At 36.9% G+C, this 20,842-nt stretch overlaps 1 protein-coding gene across 2 annotated transcripts in view; it reads right to left on the bottom strand.

Moving 5' to 3' along the window:
- The window catches only part of SBF2 (SET binding factor 2), a 486,293-nt gene that overhangs the window by 241,471 nt on the left and 223,980 nt on the right, over window positions 1-20,842 (bottom strand). For both annotated transcript variants that reach the window (XM_070473374.1, XM_070473375.1), the window contains exons 4-6: window positions 13,515-13,637; window positions 11,978-12,088; window positions 10,134-10,239 (exon numbers count right to left, since the gene is read on the bottom strand). In XM_070473374.1, coding sequence (XP_070329475.1) covers window positions 10,134-10,239; window positions 11,978-12,088; window positions 13,515-13,637 — 340 coding nt within the window. The remainder of the gene's footprint in view (window positions 1-10,133; window positions 10,240-11,977; window positions 12,089-13,514; window positions 13,638-20,842) is intronic.

Raw genomic sequence — 20,842 nt, forward strand, 5'->3', positions numbered from 1 at the left:
ACAGAATAGCAGGAAAATGAATTCAATACCACATTAAAAGGACCATACACAATGATCAAGAGGAATTTAATTGCAGGATGCAAGGATATTTCAACATATACCAATAAATCAATGTGATATACCACATTAATAGAATTAACTATTAAAAAATCCTATGATTATCTCAATACATGCAGAAAAACATGTGATTCAAAATTCTTTCATGATAAAAACTCTCAGAAAATCGAGAATGGAAAAAAACATACTCCAACATAAAAAATGCTGATATGAGAAGTCCACAGCTAACATCTTATTTAACAGTGAAAGCATGAAAGCTTTCCCCCTAAGATCAGAAGTAGGACAAGGGTGCCCACTCCTTTTCAACACAGTACTGGAAATCCTACCCAGGGCAATTAGGCAAGAAAATGAAATAGAAAGCATCAAATCAGAATGGAGGAAGTAATAGTTTCTGTTTGAAGATTATATGATCTTATATATATACAGAAAATCCTAAAGACTCCATCAGAGAGCTGTTAGCACTAATAAACAAATTCAGCAAAGCTGCAGGATATAAAATCAACATAGAAAAACCAGTTGCATTTCTACACACTAACAACAAACTATTTGAAAAAGAAATGAAATAATCTCATTTATAGTAGCAACAAAATGAATAAAATACTTAGGAATAAATTTAACCAAGGAAGCAAAGATCTGTATGTTGAAACTGATGAGAGTTTGATGAAAGAAAGTGAGGAAGATACAAATGAATGGAAATATACCCATGTTCATAATTCAGAAAAATTAACACTTAAAATATCCATACTACATCAAACCACCTATAAATTCAATTTAATCAAAATTATTGAAAAGATCTTGATACTGGAAAAGACTGAAGACAGGAGGAGAAGGGGATGACAGAGAATGAGATGGTTGGACGGTATCACCGACTCAATGGACATAAGTTTGGATAATCTTCACGGGTTGGTGATGAACAGAGAGGCCTGGTGTGCTATGGTCCATGGGGTCGCAAAAAGTCAGACACTACTGAGTGACTGAACTGAACTGCTAATTATACTTTCATAGACATAGAAAAATATCAATCCTATAATTCATATGAAACCATAAAAGTCCCTGAATAGCCAAAGGGATTCTGAGAAATGACACAGTTGAAAGTTTCACAATTCCTGATTTTAAACTATATTACAAGGCTATAATAATACTTTTAAAAAAGTATAGTACTGGCATAAAAACAGACATGTAGATCAATAGAACAGAATTCAGAGTGTAGAAAGAAACTAACACATATACAGTGAACTAATATGTGACAAAGACCCAAAAATATTCAATGGAGAAAGGATAGTCTCTTTAACTAAAACTGAAAATTCATGTGCAAAATAATAAAATTGGACCCCTATCTCATACCACTCACAAAAAAATAGCATGAAACAGATTAAATATATAAATAAAAGAAACAAAACTATAAAACTACTAAAGAAAACAGAGAAAAAGCTCCCTGATGCTGGTCTTGGCAAAGATTTTTTAGATGTGATACCCAAAACTCAAGCAGCAAATACAAAAATAAACAACTGGGACTACACCCAACTAAAAAGTTTCTGAACAGCAGGAGAAACAGTCAGCAAAATGAAAAGGCAATCTATAAACAGGAGAAATTACATGAAAATCATCTATTTGCTAAGATATTAATATCTAAAATATAACAGCAACTCATATAACTCAATAGCAAAAAGGAAAAAAAAAAGGATTACAAAATGGGCAAAGGACCTAAAAAAAAACAGACATTTTTCCAAAGAAGACAGATAAATGCCAACAGGCACATGAAAAGATACGCAACTTTGCTAATCATCAAGGAAATGCCACTCATCTCACAACAGTTAGAATGACTACTATCAAAACACAAAAGAGATCTCTCTTGCACACTGTTGGCAGAAATGTACATTGGTCCAGCTGCTATGGAAAATGGTATGAAGGCTCTCAAAAAATAAAAAAATAGAACTACCATATGATACAGTGATTCCACTTCTGGGTACACATTCAAAGGAAATAAACTCACTATCTGTAAGAGGTACTCATGTGTTCACTGTAGTACTATTTACAATAGCCATGACATGGAAACAACCTATGTGTCTATCAACAGATGAATGGGAAAAACACATACATAATACACTGGAGTATTATTCAATTATAGAAAGGAAGGAAACACTGTCTTTCATGACAACATGGATAGATCCTGAAGGTACTGTGCTAAATGAAATGTCAGCAAAAGACTAATACTCTATATCCTCATTTTCATACACTGAAAAGTTGAATTCAGAAACAGACAGAATGGTGGTTGCAAGGGGCTAGGCAGTTTGCGAGGGCTTTCCCAGGTGGCTCAGTGGTAAAGAATCCGCCTGCTAATGCAACCAGATGGAGGAGATGTGGGTTTAATCCCTGGTTTGGGAAGATACCCTGGAGTAGGAAATGGCAACTCACTTAGAATTCTTGCAAGGAAAACCCCATGGACAGAAGAGCCTAGCAGAATACAATCCATAAAGGTAGCAAAGAGTCAGACACAACTGAGTAACTGAGCATGCATGTACTCAAAGAGTGGGGGAAGTGGGAAGATACTGGTCAAAATATATGAATTCCAGGTATAAGCTGAATAAATTCTGAGCATGTAATGTATAGCACGGTACTATAATTAACAATATTGTATTACAGATTTAAAAACTGTGAAAAGAGTAGATGTTAAATGTTATCAATACACAAATGATAGTTATGTGAGGGGATGAAGGTGGTAACTAATTTTATTACAGTAATCATTCTTCAATACATATAAGCATCACAGCATGTGACACTGTAAACCATAAACTTTTACATGTTATATCTCAAGAATATCTCAATAAACACAGATGTTACATGTTTAATGCTGTTTTACTATGGAAACAGAGTGACAGTAACTTAAGGCCCAAAATAACTTTAGCCTGTGACTTTAAGAAGGTCTAATAAATAGTGTACTGTAAAGTGGGAAACAATTATTCTAAAATGAGTGTGTTTATAGTTAGAAACCAAATTATAGGTAAACATATATCTCAAAAGATGTCAATAGAATTTCACAAAATTATCTGGATAAAGGAGGGATACCTGAGCTATGGATTAAAAAAATCAGAGGGGCTATAAAAATGTATGACAAAACCCACTACAATATTGTAAAGTAATTAGCCTCCAACTAATAAAAATCAATGAAAAAATAAAATTAAAAAATGAAAAAAAAACCCAGTTCCTGTGAATACAATCTTATTAACATGAAAAATTACAATTTTCTACACAAAACACAAATCTTAGGTAAATAAAAAGCAATTCACATAGACTACAAAAAGATACAAATAAATAAAATAGATGTTAAGTTGGAGATGAAGCTGGTTAACAGAAAATTTTAAGGAATGAGGTGGGTAATGGCATAAGTCCACATAACTACTTCAGGCAAACACTGCTCTCAAACTGTGAAAAACAAATTCATTATCATAACAACCCTTAGAAAGAAGAACCAAGGAAATGCTATCATTACATTTAGGCCTTTCACAGGAAAACTAGTCAAGGTTACAAAAGTATCTTAGAGTTTTATCTGCTTCCTGTCTGTGCTTTGTAAAATCTACCACCACTACCGCATCCCCAACACAGGTAGTGAACTGTGATAATGGTCTAATATTGGCCTTCAACAACACTCTAACCAAAATGACCAGTGATAAGAACATGACTGCAGACAGAATTATCAGTACCACATGCTTTGGCAACTACAACTGCATACAATGCTGTTTGAGAGGCATCTTTCTTTCTCCTTTCCTTTCTTATCTTTTCCTTATAAAGAATAAGCTAAAAGAAAGATGCTGAAAAAGTAAATTTTGAATATGTAAGCAAAAGATAATTAAGCTCAAAATACTAGAGAGTAAAATAATGAAATCTGATATTCAAATGGCTGATCACCATCTGTTCTGTGTACTTCATCCATATATAGAACTCTCCTAGGAGATCTGACTGCCATCGTCATGGCTGGTGCAGTAATTTATGCAGTAAACACGGATGCCTTCTGTGCCCAAGGCACTATGCCAGATATAGAGGATGCACAGGATAATAAGACAAGGCAGTTCTTTAAGCTCCCCAGTCAAGGAAGTGAAAACGCCCTATTAATAAATAAGGGAAAAACACGTCTTCCTGAGGACATCTGGGAATTAACGTATCAGGCCTCTGCTGCCTTTTTGTTACCTGAGGATAAAATCTCTTACTTTGTTCAAGCACTGAACTTTTATAAAAAAAAATAAAAGGTGTACATATGAAGAGTTAAATAGTTGCACAAGTTTTCTAAATATTACTAAGATAAAGCACAAATACAGAAAAGAATACAAATCAAAAGTATAGTTCAATGAACTATCTTACAAACACTGCCAAGGTCAAGGGAGGACTTTGCCAGCAGCCCTAGAGGCGCCTTGCATGCGCCTCTAATCATGACAACTTCTCCACTGCCATAAGTAATCAATATGCTGCCTTGCTTCTATTAAGCATTTTCCTGATTTTTCTTACAGACATTTTTTTATCACCAAAAAGTGCATCCCTAGACACTAAAGTATAATTTCACTCTGTTAAAAATGGAATCTGTTTAAATCTCTTACTTATTTTTTGCCCAAGCCATGTGGCATGCTGGATTTTGGTTCCCTGACCAGGGATAGAACCTTCATTCCCTGCAGAGGAAGTATGCAGTCTTAACCACTGGACCACCAGGGAAGATCCTCAAACATTTTTAATCTGGAGGTTCCTCCTCCATATAATTTATTTGTTAAAGAATTTGTGACATTTGACTAACAGTTTCTGAGAGCCTGGATTTTGACAACTGCAGTCTCTGGATGCAATGTGTTCCCCATCTTCTATATTTACTGGGATCAGAATCAGACTTAATCTCTTGGGCAAAATACAGGCAGTGTTTGGTAAGGTTAGTTTAGTTCAGTTCAGTTCCGTCGCCCAGTTGTGTCTGACTCTTAATGACCCCACGGACTACAGCATGCCAGGCTTCCCTGTCCATCACCAACTCACGGAGCTGACTCAAACTCATGCCCATAGAGTCAGTGATGCCATCCAACCGTCTCATTCTCTGTTGTCCCCTTCTCCTCCCACCTCAATCTTTGCCAGCATCAGGGTCTTTTCAAATGAGTCAGCTCTTCGCATCAGGCGGCCAAAGTATTGGAGTTGCAGCTTCAACATCAGTCCTTCCAATGAATATTCAGGACTGATTTCCTTTAGGATGGACTGGTTGGATCTCCTTGCAGTCCAAGGGACTCTCAAGAATCTTCTCCAACACCACAGTTCAAAAGCATCAATTCTTCAGTGCTCAGCTTTCTTTATAGTCCAACTCTCACATCCATACATGACTACTGGAAAAACTATAGCTTTGACTAGATGGACGTTTGTTGAAAAAGTAATGTCTCTGCTTTTCAATATGCTGTCTAGGTTGGTCATAGCTTTTCTTCCAAGGAGCAAGCGTCTTTTAATTTCATGGCTGCAGTCACCATCTGCAGTGATTTTGGAGCCCCCCAAAATAAAGTCTGTCACTTTTTCCACTGTTTCCCCATCTATTTGCCATGAAGTGATGGGACCAGATGCCATGATCTTAGTTTTCTGAATGTTGAGCTTTAAGTCAACTTTTTCACCCTCCTCTTTCACTTTCATCAAGAGGCTCTTCAGTTCTTCACTTTCTGCCATAAGGGTGGTGTCATCTGCATATCTGAGGTTATTGATATTTCTCCCGGCAATCTTGATTCCAGCTTGTGCTTCATCCAGCCCAGCATTTCTCATGATGTACTCTGCATAGAAGTTAAATAAGCAGGAAGACAATATACAGCCTTGATGTACTCCTTTTCCTATTTGGAACCAGTCTGTTGATCCATGTCCAGTTCTAACTTTTGCTTCCTGGCCTGCATACAGGTTTCTCAAGAGGCAGGTCAGGTGGTCTGGTATGCCCATCTCTTTCAGAATTTTCCACAGTTTATTGTGATCCACACAGTCAAAGGCTTTGGCATAGTCAATAAAGCAGAAATAGATATTTTTCTGGAACTCTCTTGTTTTTTTGATGATCCAGCAGATGTTGGCAATTTGATCTCTGGTTCCTCTGCCTTTTCTAAATCCAGCTTGAATATCTGGAAGTTCACAGTTCATGTACTGTTGAATACTGACTTAGAGAATTTTGAGCTTTACTTTATTAGCATGTAAGATGAGTGCAATTGTGCAGTAGTTCGAGCATCCTTTGGCATTGCCTTTCTTTGGGATTAGAATGAAAACTGACCTTTCCTAGTCCTGTGGCCACTGCTGAGTTTTCCAAATTTGCTGGCATGTTGAGTGCAGCACTTTCACAGCATCATCTTTTAGGATTTGAAATAGCTCAACTGGAATTCCATCACCTCCACTAGCTTTGTTCGTAGTGATATTTCCTAAGGCCCACTTGACTTCACATTCCAGGATGTCTGGCTCTAGGTGAGTGATCACACCATCGTGATTATCTGTGTCGTGAAGATCTTTTTTGTACAGTTCTTCTGTGTATTCTTGCCACCTCTTCTTAGTATCTTCTGCTTCTGTTAGGTCCATAACATTTCTGTCCTTTATTGAGCCCATCTTTGCATGAAATGTTCCCTCGGTATCTCTAATTTTCTTGAAGAGATCTCTAGTTTTTCCTATTCTATTGTTTTCCTCTATTTCTTTGCACTGATCACTGAGGAAGTCTTTCTTATCTTTCTTTGCTATTCTTTGGAACTTTGCATTCAAATGGGTATATCTTTCCTTTTCTCCTTTGCTTTTTGCTTCTCTTCTTTTACAGCTATTTTTAAGGCCTCCTCAGGCAGCCATTTGGCTTTTTTGCATTTCTTTTTCTTGTGGATGGTCTTGTTCCCTGTCTCCTGTACAATGTCATGAATCTCCATCCATAGTTCATCAGGCACTCTGTCTATCAGATCTAGTCCCTTAAATCTATTACTCACTTCCACTGTATAATTGTTAGGGATTTGATTTAGGTCATACCTGAACGGTCTACTGGTTTTCCCTACTTTCTTCAATTTAAGTCTGAATTTGGCAATAAAGAGCCACGGTCAGCTCTTGGTCTTGTTTTTGCTGACTGTATAGAGCTTTTCCATCTTTGGCTACAGGAATATAATCAATCTGATTTTGGTGTTGACCATCTGGTGATGTCCACGTGTAGAGTCTTCTCTTGTGTTGTTGGAAGAGGGTGTTTGCTCTGACCAGTGCGTCCTCTTGGCAAAACTCTATTAGCCTTTGCCCTGCTTCATTCTGTACTCCAAGGCCAAATTTGCCTGTTACTCCAGGTGTTTCTTGACTTCCTACTTTTGCATTCTAGTCGCCTATAATGAAAAGGACATCTTTTTTGGGTGTTTGTTCTAGAAGGTCTTGTAGGTCTTCATAGAAACGTTCAACATCTTCAGCATTACTGGTCAGGGCATAGACTTGGATTACCGTGATATTGAATGGCTTGCTTTGGAAATGAACAGACCTCATTCTGTCGTTTTTGAAATTGCACCCAAGTACTGCATTCTGGACTCTTTTGTTGACTATGATGGCTACTCCATTTCTTCTAAGGGATTCTTGCCCTTAGTAGATATAATGGTCATCTGAGTTAAATTCATCCATTTCAGTCCATTTTAGTTCGCTAATTCCTAAAATGTCAATGTTCACTTTTGCCATCCCTGTTTGATCACTTCTAATTTGCCTTGATTCATGGACCTAACATTCCAGGTTCCTATGCAATATTGCTCTTTACAGCATCAGACCTTGCTTCCATCACCAGTCACATCCACAGCTGGGTGCTGTTTTTGCTTTGGCTCCATCTCTTCATTCTTTCTGGAGTTGTTTCTCCACTGATCTCCAGTAGAATATTGGGCACCTACCGACCTGGGGAGTTCATCTTTCAGTGTCTTATCTTTTTGCCTTTTCATACTGTTCATGGGGTTCTCAGGCAAGAATACTGAAGTTGCTTGCCATTCCCTTCTCCAGTGGACCCCTGTTGTCAGAACTCTCCACCATGACCCATCTGTCCTGGGTGGCCCTACATGGCATGGCTTATAGTTTCATTGAGTTAGACATGGCTGTGGTTCATGTGATTAGATTGGTTAGTTTTCTGTGATTGTGGTTTTCAGGGTGTCTACCCTCTGATGGAGAAGGTTAAGAAGCTTATGGAAGCTTCTTTATGGGACAGACTGACTGAGGGGGAAACTGGGTCTTGTTCTGATGGGTGGGGCCATGCTCAGTAAATCTTTAATCCAATTTTCTGTTGATAGGTGGAGCTGTGTTCCCTCCCTGCTGTTTACCTGGGGCCTAACTATGGTGGTAAAGAAGATAATGGTGACCTCCCTCCAAAGATCCCATGCATGTACTGCTACACTCAGTGCCCCCAACCCTGCAGCAGGCCACCACCGACCCATGACTCTGCCGGAGACTCCTGGACACCCACATGCAAGTCTGGGACAGTCTCTTGTGGGGTTACTGCTCCTTTCTCCTGGGTCCTGGTGCACAAGGTTCTGTTGTGCCCTCCAAGAGTCTATTTCCCAGTCCAGTGCAAGTTCTGGCAGCTCTATGGTGGGGTTAATGGTGACCTCCTCCAAGAGGGTTCATGCCATATCCAAGTCTGCTGCACCCAGAGCTCCTGTTCCTGTGGCAGACTACCGCCGACCCAGGTACAGGCATATAAGCCCTCCTAAATGAAAAAGATCATGTGAACAGTGCTTAGCTAAAATCAATTAAGTCAGTGATTAGTAGGGACCACGCACAAGCTGTAGGTAGTTCATGAACCCCTAAAATTACGTCCGAAACTTTGTGGAGGAAGGTTTTAATCAACAAGATATTCTTTACAGAAATAAGTGCCACCAAGGAGTCAGTGCCTATTTCACATATTAAACAAAAGTTTTAATTAATTTGAACTTGGTTAAGATGATTCAATGAGCAGAAACTTTCAGGGAGGAAGAAAAGGAATACATAATTTTTAACAGTTTAAACTCCTATGGGGAGGCAGATATAATAGAGAACTACTACTTTGGGATTGATGCCATCATTCATCTTTATTAGGATACTAGAAACTCTATGTGTGGTGATTTAGTCACTGAGTTGTGTCCAACTCTGGAGACCTCATGGACTGTAGCCTGCAAGGCTTCCCTGTCCATGGGATTCTACAGTCAAGAATACTGGGGTGGGTTGCCATTTCCTTCTCCAGAGGATGTTCCTGACCCAGGAATCGAACCAAGGTCTCCTACATTGCAGGCTGATTCCTTACCAATTGAGCTATGAGGGAAGCCCATTAAACTCTTCTGAGGCTCTCTAAATTTCACTGATTGACATCACAAAGAAGAATAAGGATGGGTCCATTAAAGGAAAAGAAGTGATGTGTTTCAGAGTTGAGCAGGGAGTAAAATTCAACATGAGATATGGGGAAAATAAAAAGGTAGAATTTTTATGTAATGAATTAAGAATTCCATGGAGAAGTAGAGATGAACCCCCAGGAAAGGGATGGTTTCAACTCAACTATAAAAAGACACAGATGGAGAACAATGTGAAAGACATAATCTAAGGGAGTGAGAAACTCTTACATAGGTACATATGTAAGACAAGTAAGAGATAAAGTAAGTGACAATCTCTGGCAGCGCTGATCTGAAACATGCTCTAAGTTATATTACTCCTTTAATGAAGTATGGGCTATCCAATGTACAGAGGGCACTTTCTCGTGTCTTCCCTATAATTCTTCACCTGTGCCATTGCTAGAAAATTAGAGATGAAGTCCTGCTACAGGTGGTGAAATGAAAAGGAAGGGATTCCTTTCGTTTTATCTTCTAAGGAAAAACAAAACATACCACCTATTCATCTTTTACAGGACAGAGAAAATATGTTTACTTTCTAAAAGCCTAAGTGACTACAGAGCAAAAGGAGCCTGGGTTAAAAACAGTGAATACTAGTTGAGATTAGAACCCATATAATTAAATATTTTATATATAAGTTATGTAATGGCTTACTTTTTTATTGTCCTGGTTCATGTCAGGTGATATGGGCTTAAAAACTAATCTTCTTTTCAGAAGCTTTTAGAAGAACACTGAAAAATGGAGAACAAGACATACCTAACTGCTGGAACAGGAGGGCCACACTAGTTCCTGTGACAGGAAGACTATCATGCAAGGGAGTCTGGATCAGTTGTCTGTCTCCTGCACCCAAGGAAAACAGCTTCTGCAGAATGGGAGGAAAACACATACACACAACAAATGATTTCTTTTCACACATTTTCTCAAGATAAAAAAAAACCCTTTGAAGTTCAAATTTAGAGCAGATGATGGTCATATAAGACTCAATTGTGAAGGGCAATAAGGCAGCTCAAAACATTCAAGTTACTTTGTGCCCAACTGAATATGATACAAGAAAATTCAGTAGTTGGAAGGTGAAAATTTAGTAATAATGAAACATACAAATCACTGACAGTAACATGTAACTAAAAAATAATAAAATGTTAAAGCTAACATTTATATGCCAGTTATATGTCAATAAAACTGGAAAAATAAAAGAAATATGGTAATATGAAACATACAATTTAAAAACTTCTAATAGTCACAATAAAAATCCTTTTAAATTAAAAAATACATAAAATCATGTCAATAAAAATTTCATCATAATAAAGGCTCATAAAATAATTCATCTGCTTTACAGTTTAGGTTCAATTGTGACTAAACTCACATTTCATATTCTGCTCTTGGAGTACAAACAGAGAATGAGGGAGGAGAGTGCAGAAGGAAAATAAACTTAAGAGTAACCAAAAGACACTAGGAAAGATAGTAGATAGTTAAAAAGGCAAAGGGCAAGGAAAAAAGATGTCAATTTTACCATAAGTAACATCTCTTTTTTTTATCTATCAGAGTTTAAAAAATGTAATTTTTAGAGGGCTGTTCTTTCCCTCGTTATTACATAAGAATAAGCATAATAAGTGGTCAGCTAATCAATTTTAGGACTTAAGTAGTTTTTTTAAGTTACCTAGGACCATTCAGTCACACAAGCTGAGGTTCTCATTTTTCTACTTCAGAGAAGAAGATAAAAATTTCAAGACACAGAGAAGATGAAAGACATGTCACTTTGAGAAAGCTTTATTTCAGTATAAGAGTTTAATGTCCTCATGGGCTCAATCTATGTATAATGAAATTCTTTAAGGTATAGATTATACTTTCCAAAGATCTGTGATTTTGGACAATGGTCAATATCATCATTATTATTATTATTAAAGGTAGAGAACTGAGATGAGAAAAATAAGCCCTCTTCTTCTGAAGCTTAAGTACAAGCTATTCTACTAAACATTACACACAACATACAAAATGGTTTTAAGGACCACATATAACTGATTTTATCCAAGGAAATGAAGAAATGAATTAATCTATCCAGGGCTAGTTACAATGTTACAAAAAATTATACTGACAGTTTTCTTAATGTTATCTCTGAATTTTTGTCACTGAAAAAAATTTTAATAAAATGAGGTGTAATCATATAGAGGAATAAACATGGTATAAAGAACACACTTGAAGTTCAATTTTAAAAAGTGCATTCCTAAGAAAATGTAAGCTAGATTTCAAGTTACACAGAATATAACTTCTAACTATGCTATGCGAAAGGTGAAACCTGTGTTAAAATTAACCCCATGACCTAAGAAAAGAATGGAATCTTGTGTTTCTAAAAGGAAGACCACAGGGACAATGCTTAACTAAACTAAGACTTTTTTTTTTTCTCCCAAGGATTGAACTCTCGCCCCATGCGTTGGAAGGGCGGAGTCTTAACCACTGGACCGCCAGGGAAGTCCCCTAAGACCCACTTTAAAAAGAAAATATTTAAAGAATTCGTTTTTTTTCCTTTTCTTCATAAATTAAATTAACTGGAGGAGAGGAGAAGAGAAGCAGGCCCTCTTCATCTTCTTTTTCATTTTGTTTACCTGAGACCCTCCAGCCGCTGGGACAAGACACGCACACAAGTTTGCAATGAGACTTTCCAAGGAGACATTCAGACTGTCCACATATACAGTGTAGATCAAACCCAGACAAGCCTGAAAACAAAAGATGCATGTAGTTATTTCATGGAAAAAGCAAGCACTAAAAATAAATTGTGACATCTGCTCCAGGGAAAGTTTCTCTTTGAACATAGTATATTCTACAGTGACCATGGAATAAATTTTAAGCAGCAAATGTTATTAAGTTTATTAAATTTTCCTCCAGAACCAGAAGCTCTAAATGAGCTTCTAAGATGAGTTTATAAAAAACAGAAATACATAATTTGTAAAACAGGTGTTTGTGTTCAGATAACCACTCCAGCAAATTTGTAAGACTTAAAACTCTTTTTGTCTCAACTTATTTTGCAAAACTCCAATTTTCAAGATAAAAATTTAGAAACGTTACCTTATTTTGTGATTCTCAATAATTCAGAACATTTATTTTACAGAAAAATTTAACTTATGTGAATTATTATAAAGAATAGCAAAATAGAGAATATATGATTAACAATTTAAGCTCAGAAGGTAGGTGGTAAAATGGAGGAGAAAGTGGAATCATATGAATCTTCCAGTTTATTAAAATTTATAATTAAAAAATTAGTATCTGTTGCTGCTGCTGCTGCTAAGTCATTTCAGTCTTATCCAACACTGTGCGACCCTGCAGATGGCAGTCCACCAGGCTCCTCTGTCCCTGGGATTCTCCAGGCAAGAACACCATTAGGAGTTACCAATTGTCATTGAAATCTTGACACTAAGAATATATATAATCTCAACTATACAGAAAAGTTTTCCAGAAATTATGCATTAATTTATCAAATCCTTGAGAGATTTTAAGGTATAGTTTATACTTTCTAAAGAAGATCTGTGATTTCTTGACAATGGTCAACATAACTAATATTAAAGACAGCAACTGAAGTAAGAAAAATAAGCCCTCTTCCCTTTCAAATGTATTTATAACTACAGTAAATTTTTTTCTATATTTGAAAATTCTAACTATCTAAAAAGTAAAATATCTGGAAGTAAACTATTTTAAAGCTATGTTGGTAGCTATGATCACAACTATTTGAACAAATACTCATCCTATTTCCTTTCATCTGGACTCCTAAAAATATCAGTAAAAACACACTAAGTTGTTACATTACTAATGCATTTTGAACTTGATACAAGTAATCAAATGATTTCTTTACGATTCATAAATTTTGGAGTCAGTATAGATGGGACCTATTGTAAAACAAATTAAACATCCTTAAATATAAGGATTTTTAAACATCCTTAGAAGTTTAAATAGTAATACTAACTTATTCAAGTATTTATTTCATCCAACATGAAATTCATTTCTTCTGCTCACAGCAATTTTATTTTATGGATGAATTCCCAATCAATTTAAAGATATTTTAGGTACAAAAAAACCTGTCACCATGGTTCACTCAGAATAGATGTATACAATGATACAAATCAATAACAACAACTATGAGTTCTTTACCCTAAAAATTTCTGGATAATCTAATCTGGATACCAACACCAGGCTTTTGGGAGCAAACACTTCTGCAGGCTGAATTAAACCAGACACTTCCACTTCACCTTCAGTCTCTTCCTTCTTTGTTCCCTAAAAAAGAAGACACTGTAATCAACAGACAGACAATTTCCTAGGTTTATAACTCACAAAATGTAGACATATCACATACTTCCATGTAATTTATAAAATCCATAATTAATTACAAAATATAATTTACAAAACTCAAACTAAAAACAAAGAATATACTTTGAGAGGAATCTAAGAAGCAAGTAGGCAAGGAAACTATGAAGCAGGGCATACTCATTTCATTTCTGAAAATCCTTAAGCTCCAGATATACAGCACAATTTTATTTGAACATTTGGTTTCTATATGAGGTACCAGTAATAGAAGGTAAATAAAACACAATTCATCACTGACTAGACAAATAGAAATGACACCTAGTGGAAATTCAGTTTTTAAGACAAGAAAAATAAATCTGTTTTAGAAGTAAGACACTACTTTTCATTTTTGTTTTTTGGACTTCTCCCAGTCTTTCAAACAGAAGAGATAATAGTTTAGGATTATCTTGCAGAATGCTCTTACAAGTAAAGTCCAAACAGCTCTGAATTCTTTTTTCTCAGGAGGAACAATGTTGATTTTTTTAAAAACAGAGGATATTTTTATATACATAACTAAATTTCAGAATGTACCTAGTTGTCACTGAGCTGTAAAGTTAAAAATAGTTGAAGTGTAAAGCTTATGTCATGCATATTTTATGAGCACAATAAAAATATCTGGAATTTTTTTAAAAACCCTAAATATTGAGTGATTACATGCTGGTTAATTTAATAAACTTGGAAAGTATTACTCTGGGGCTTCCCTAATGTTCTGGTGGCTAAGAATCCACCTTGCAGTGCAGGGGACACTGGTTCCAGCCCTGGCTCGGGAAGATCTCACAATGCGGCAGAGCAACTACGTGCTTGCCCCACTGACGACTTAGTCTGCACTCTGGAGCCCGTGAGCTGCAACTACTGAGGCCTGCATGCCCTGGAGCCCATGCTCCACAATAAGAGATGCTACCGCAACGAGAAGGATTGATGCCTGTGCACCGCAACTAGAGAGGAGCTCCCACTCTCTGCAACTGGAGAAAGCCTGTGCACAGCAACAAATACCCAGTGCACCCAAAAATAAAATAAATATATAAAAAGAAAAATATTATTCTCATTTATAAGCAACACATATTTCCTGTGCACCTACTGCTCCATAACACTATATGATGCACTATAAAAGTTTCAAGAGAAAAGAAAAAACCAAGATAGAAAAATATTCAAATTTATTTCCAAATTATATTCTAAGATGCTAGGACATTTTCCCTGACTAGAATCCTTTTCTCTTTCCTTTCCACTAATCAAAGGTCCAGGAGCTTAGAATTTATCTTGGTTCTCGAAGGATTTCCTTCACTGATTTTTTTCTTCAACTGTTAATTCTTAGCAGTGTTCATCAACATTGTACATACCTGCTCATACTTATTTCTCCTGCCAAGCTTCTTCCCGAAATGCCACAAAATGCTGATTCAATTGCCTGCTTGACCTCTCCACTTAGATGACAAATAAGTATCTCAAATATGACAAAAATATAGCTCCAGTCGTTTTCCCCAAACTCCACTCCTCCTGCAGTAATCTCTTACCTCAGTTAAAGGAAATTCTATCCTCCCATTTAGCAAATCAAAAATACTGATTCCTCTCTCTTTCATAACCTTGGCAGCAATCCCAATTTCTTACCACCCTCCACTGCTACCACAGGACTGTGAGCTACTATCGTCACTTTTCTGGGTTATTTGATCAGCTCCCTTTAGTCTTCTCCATTCCTCTTTAGCCCTACTTTGCTTCCCCGCTGCTCCTCAAATGTGCTGGACATGTTCCCAGGTAAGGGTCTCAAACACTTTATTATTCCTTTGCCTGGGACAGAAACAATTCCCTCATCTCCCTCATCCTCCCATTCAAGCAAACTTCTGCTCTATTAAGGCTTTGCTGGTACCCTACTTGAGAAACTGCAATATCCTCACCCCACCTATGTCCCCGTTGCTTATTTTATTTTTCTCCATGGCACTTGTTACCATCCAACATTTCACTAATATTGTCTTCTGGTTTTTGCCTCAACTAGAATGTGCTCCATGAAGACCAGGATTTCTGTTTTTGTTCACTGGTGATTTCCCAGTTTCTAAAACAAGAGGTGGGCACATAGTTGATATTTATATAATATTTATTCACTGTATTCACGCAGGAATGAATTCTCTTACATAAAATTAAAAATTTTCTTATTTTACCAAGGGAAGTTTTTCACCCCTACTCAAGGAGGCCAAGAACTGTATTAATATTTTCTATCTTCTTCGGAGTCCATATAGCTTCTATACAGTGAAATATGACCAAGTATTAGATGTCTATGGAATGTACATATCCAAAGGGGAATATCTTTTTACTTTTTATTATGTATGATAAGATCCATATGCCCTTGAAAGATTTTTTTTGTTACAAAGCAAAAGCTAAAATTAGGTTGGGTGGTTCTGGAATTCTTAGAAATAATAAAAATGTGACGAAAATGAATTTACCAAAGATTTCCACACTTAATGAATCATATTTTTTATGGATTACTAACAAATTTTGTCCTTGCATGACAAAAAAATGACTGAAATTCCTGAAAGAGATAAAGTTATCCACATTTTTATGAGATTGTGATACATGCCCTAGAGTACCATTAGAAGTCAGCTTGAGTAAGTACATAGCCAATTCATATAAATGACCATTAACCTATGTTAACCTAAACATAAAATAGAATTCATTGGTCATTTCCTTTAAGTAAATATTCACTAAGTGGAATAATTATTAACAAGAAAGAAAAAAGGTCTGACATAATATGAATCAATACTAAATAAAAACAACTCCATTTTCTTTACATCACTTTTTATTATAGATTTTGACCTTTACTTTGTAAATGTGCTATAAAACATAAGATGCTGCTATTCTTCATTCCAATAGCTCTTCTATAAGAATACAATGTCCCTGGTACTGGCACAAAGACAGAAATATAGATCAATGGAACAGAATAGAAAGCCCAGAGATAAATCCACGAACCTATGGTCACCTTATCTTCAACAAAGGAGGCAAGGATATACAATGGAAAAAAGACAACCTCTTTAACACGTGGTGCTGGGAAAACTGGTCAACCACTTATAGAAGAATGAAACTAGAACACTTTCTAACACCATACACAAAAATAAACTCAAAATGGATTAAAGATCTAAACGTAAGACCAGAAACTATAAAACTCCTAGAGGAGAACATAGGCAAAACACTCTCCGACATAAATCACAGCAGGATCCTCTATGACCCACATCCCAGAATATTAGAAACAAAAGCAAAAATAAACAAATGGGACCTAATGAAACTTAAAAGCTTTTGCACAACAAAGGAAACTATAGGCAAGGTGAAAAGACAGCCCTCAGATTGGGAGAAAATAATAGCAAGTGAAGCAACAGACAAAGGATTAATCTCAAAAATATACAAGCAACTCCTCCAGCTCAACTCCAGAAAAATAAACGACCCAATCAAAAAATGGGCCAAAGAACTAAACAGACATTTCTCCAAGGAAGACATACAAATGGCTAAAAAACACATGAAAAGATGCTCAACATCACTCATTATCAGAGAAATGCAAATCAAAACCACAATGAGGTACCATTACATGCCAGTCAGGATGGCTGCTATCCAAAAGTCTACAAGCAATAAATGCTGGAGAGGGTGTGGAGAAAAGGGAACCCTCTTGCACTGTCGGTGGGAATGCAAACTAGTACAGCTGCTATGGAAAACAGTGTGGAGATTTCTTAAAAAACTGGAAATAGAACTGCCATATGACCCAGCAATCCCACTTCTGGGCATACACACCGAGGAAACCAAATCTGAAAGAGACACGTGCACCCCAATGTTCATCGCAGCACTGTTTATAATAGCCAGGACATGGAAGCAACCTAGATGCCCATCAGCAGACGAATGGATAAGGAAGCTGTGGTGCATATACACTATGGAATATTACTCAGCTGTTAAAAAGAATTCATTTGAATCAGTTCTAATGAGATGGATGAAACTGGAGCCCATTATACAGAGTGAAGTAAGCCAGAAAGATAAAGACCATTACAGTATACTAACACATATATATGGAACTTAGAAAGATGGTAATGATAACCCTATATGCAAAACAGAAAAAGAGACACAAATGTATAGAACAGACTTTTGGACTCTGTGGGAGAAGGCAAGGTTGGGATGTTTCGAGAGAACAGCATCGAAACATGTATATTATCTATAGTGAAACAGATCACCAGCCCAGGTTGGATGCATGAGACAAGTGCTCGGACCTGGTGCACTGGGAAGAGCCAAAGGGATCGGGTCGAGAGGGAGGTGGGAGGGGGGATTGGGATGGGGAATACATGTAAATCCATGGCTAATTCATGTCAATGTATGACAAAAACCACTACAATATTGTAAAGTAATTAGCCTCCAACTAATTAAAAAAAAAAAAAAGAATACAATGTCCCAAGTTTAGAGAAAATTCATATTCCCTTTTTCAAAGCAAAATGCACTGCTGTGATTTTTTTCAAATTGTTGTTTATAACAAGTCTTATTTCAGTAGACAGTAGTGTTGTGGTTTCTGTTAACTTTTTCAATAAGTAATTTATCATGTAAAAGAATAGTGCTGTTTTTTTTATAGCTGTTAGAATATATTTTGTGTAATAATTATGTAGTGATACTAACTCTGTTATGTGTTTTACAATGACAGATTTTCACATATTGAAAAGATGTGAGAAATGTAATAGGCAGGAAATTAAAAACACAGGATACAAATGTAAAGACATTATAATAATGGTTGGAAATTTAACATTTTATAGTATAAAGCATTTTCACATATTTTATCTCATTTGAACAAAACTTACAAGCCTTCTTCCAAGCTAAGATTATTCCTTGGTTTTAGTAGGTCCCAATAAAATACATGGAGAAGGAAATGGCAACCCACTCCAGTATTCTTGCCTGGAAAGTTCCATGGACAGAGGACCCTGGCAGGCAACAGTCCATGGGGTCACAAAGAGTCGGTCACGACTGAGCACATCAGCAATAGATACAAATTTACCTTAAATTCTGTTTATTGAACTGCCTCACATTGACATATAAGGTGATTTTATCTCATATGTAGTGTAAGCATGTGCCAAAACTTGCCCACTTACTCGTATTTTTTCCTACCCATTATTACTGTGGACCACATCTACTAGTGGCATTCCTAGCTTCTATGTAGTTTACATTCTATGTAGCTCTCAAACTCTTCATGCTTCAATAATATGGGATAAATTAGTACGAACCATTGCAATCTGCCCTAAAGTACTGCTGCTGCTGCTGCTAAGTCGCTTCAGTCGTGTCCAACTCTGTGCGATCCCATAGACGGCAGCCCACCAGGCTCCCCTGTCTCTGGGATTCTCCAGGCAAGAACACAGGAGTGGGTTGCCATTTCCTTCTCCAAAGCATGAAAGTGAAAAGTGAAAGTGAAGTCGCTCAGGAGTGTCCGATTCTTCGAGACTCCATGGACTGCAGCCTACCAGGCTATTCTGTCCATGCGATTTTCCAGGCAAGAGTACTGGAGCGGGGTGCCATTGCCTTCCTAAAAGTACTACTGCATTTCAAACATCCTCAGGCAAAAATGCTAAAAATTATTAGAATACTGATTTTATGGAATGATTACATATAGCAGATAGGCACAGTCTGTAAGAAGCTTTTCCTATCACCCAGGTAGAATACTTCATTATCATCTCTGCTATATTCCTGATGCTTGACTCCTGTCTCTTCTATTCTGAAAAGACTAACTGCATCCAATATCATCTGTGCTAAGTTCATTTTCAGCAACAGTTTCATACTGTGTGTGTGTTAGTCACTCAGTCCGCTCAGTCATGTCCAACTCTTTACGACCCCATGGACTGAAGCTTGCCAGGCTCCTTTGTCCATGAAAATCTCCAGGCAAGAATACTGAAGCGGCTGTCTTTCCCTTCTCCAGGAGAGCTTCCCGACCCAGGGACTGAACCCAGGTCTCCGGCACTGCAGGCAGATTCTTTACCGTCTGAGTCACCAGGGAGTTCCTACCAATTCTCCCTACAGAATTTCTTTAAACACTCAATTTTAAAGGGGGATGGAGGAGTGGGTGGGATGAATTGTGAGAGTAACACTGACACATATACATTACCATGTGAAGTGGGAAGTTGCTATATAACACAGGGAGCTCAACCCAGTGCTCTGTAACAACCTAGTGGAGAGGGATGGGGTGAGGGGGTGGAGGGTGGGAGGGAGTTCAAAAGAGAGGGACATATGTATACTTACGGCTCATTCACATTGTTGTATGGCAGAAAACTAAAAATATTGTTAAAGCAATTATTCGCCAATTAAATTTTTAAAAAAAATTATGAAAGGAAGTATGCAAGTAAAAAATGTCCAGTTTTACATTTCCTTTTTGAAAATCAATTTATTACTGTATACCATTATATAGAGTTGCCTCAGCTAAGCAATTTGAGGACTTTAAGATCTTCCAAAATTGGAAACAAAGGAGTCTGAGTAGTTGCAAAATTCTGTAAGATCTACAATTCCCCCCTGAAAACTTCATTTCTTGCCTAATAGTCCCTTAATTATGTTGACACGCCTATATGACAAAATCTAATTTATTTGTTGCATTGGTCTGAAAAATAATGACTACATGAGACAAACACATTTTAGGATTTCAAAGCTTCAGACAACTGGGCCACTAGTCTTCAGTTCAGAATGCAGTTTACCTCTAGCAAAGACAATAACTTGATATTTTCCCCTTCAATAGCTCCTGGACTCGCCACTATTCCAAAAGTAGGGCAAATTCATTTGCAGGGCTATTATATATTCATCCAGAAAGCGCCCTACTTTTAAGAGGCACACAATCCTTAAGTTTTTTTTAACATATATACTTAGAAGGCAGCATTTTCCAGTGTCTTCTCCTGGAGGCTAACAGATATTACTTAGGTAAAAAGGTCTTTTAATCAAAAATTTTGGAAACAATAAATTAAAGCCAAGTTAAAAAGGTTTTCTCACTGCAGGAATTTTCAGACTTTGATAGGCAAATCTCATTTGTGCAATGTCAAGCAAAGAAGATATGAATTATTTCTCCAACTTACTGGATCAATGAAACCCTCTTTATTAAAAGCATCTAGAGGACCTAGTGCCCTATGAAACATATGCTGAAAAAGGCTGTCACAAGCTGT

The sequence above is a fragment of the Odocoileus virginianus genome, chromosome 10, assembly GCF_023699985.2.
Source record: "Odocoileus virginianus isolate 20LAN1187 ecotype Illinois chromosome 10, Ovbor_1.2, whole genome shotgun sequence".
Classification (NCBI taxonomy): Eukaryota; Metazoa; Chordata; class Mammalia; order Artiodactyla; family Cervidae; genus Odocoileus; species Odocoileus virginianus.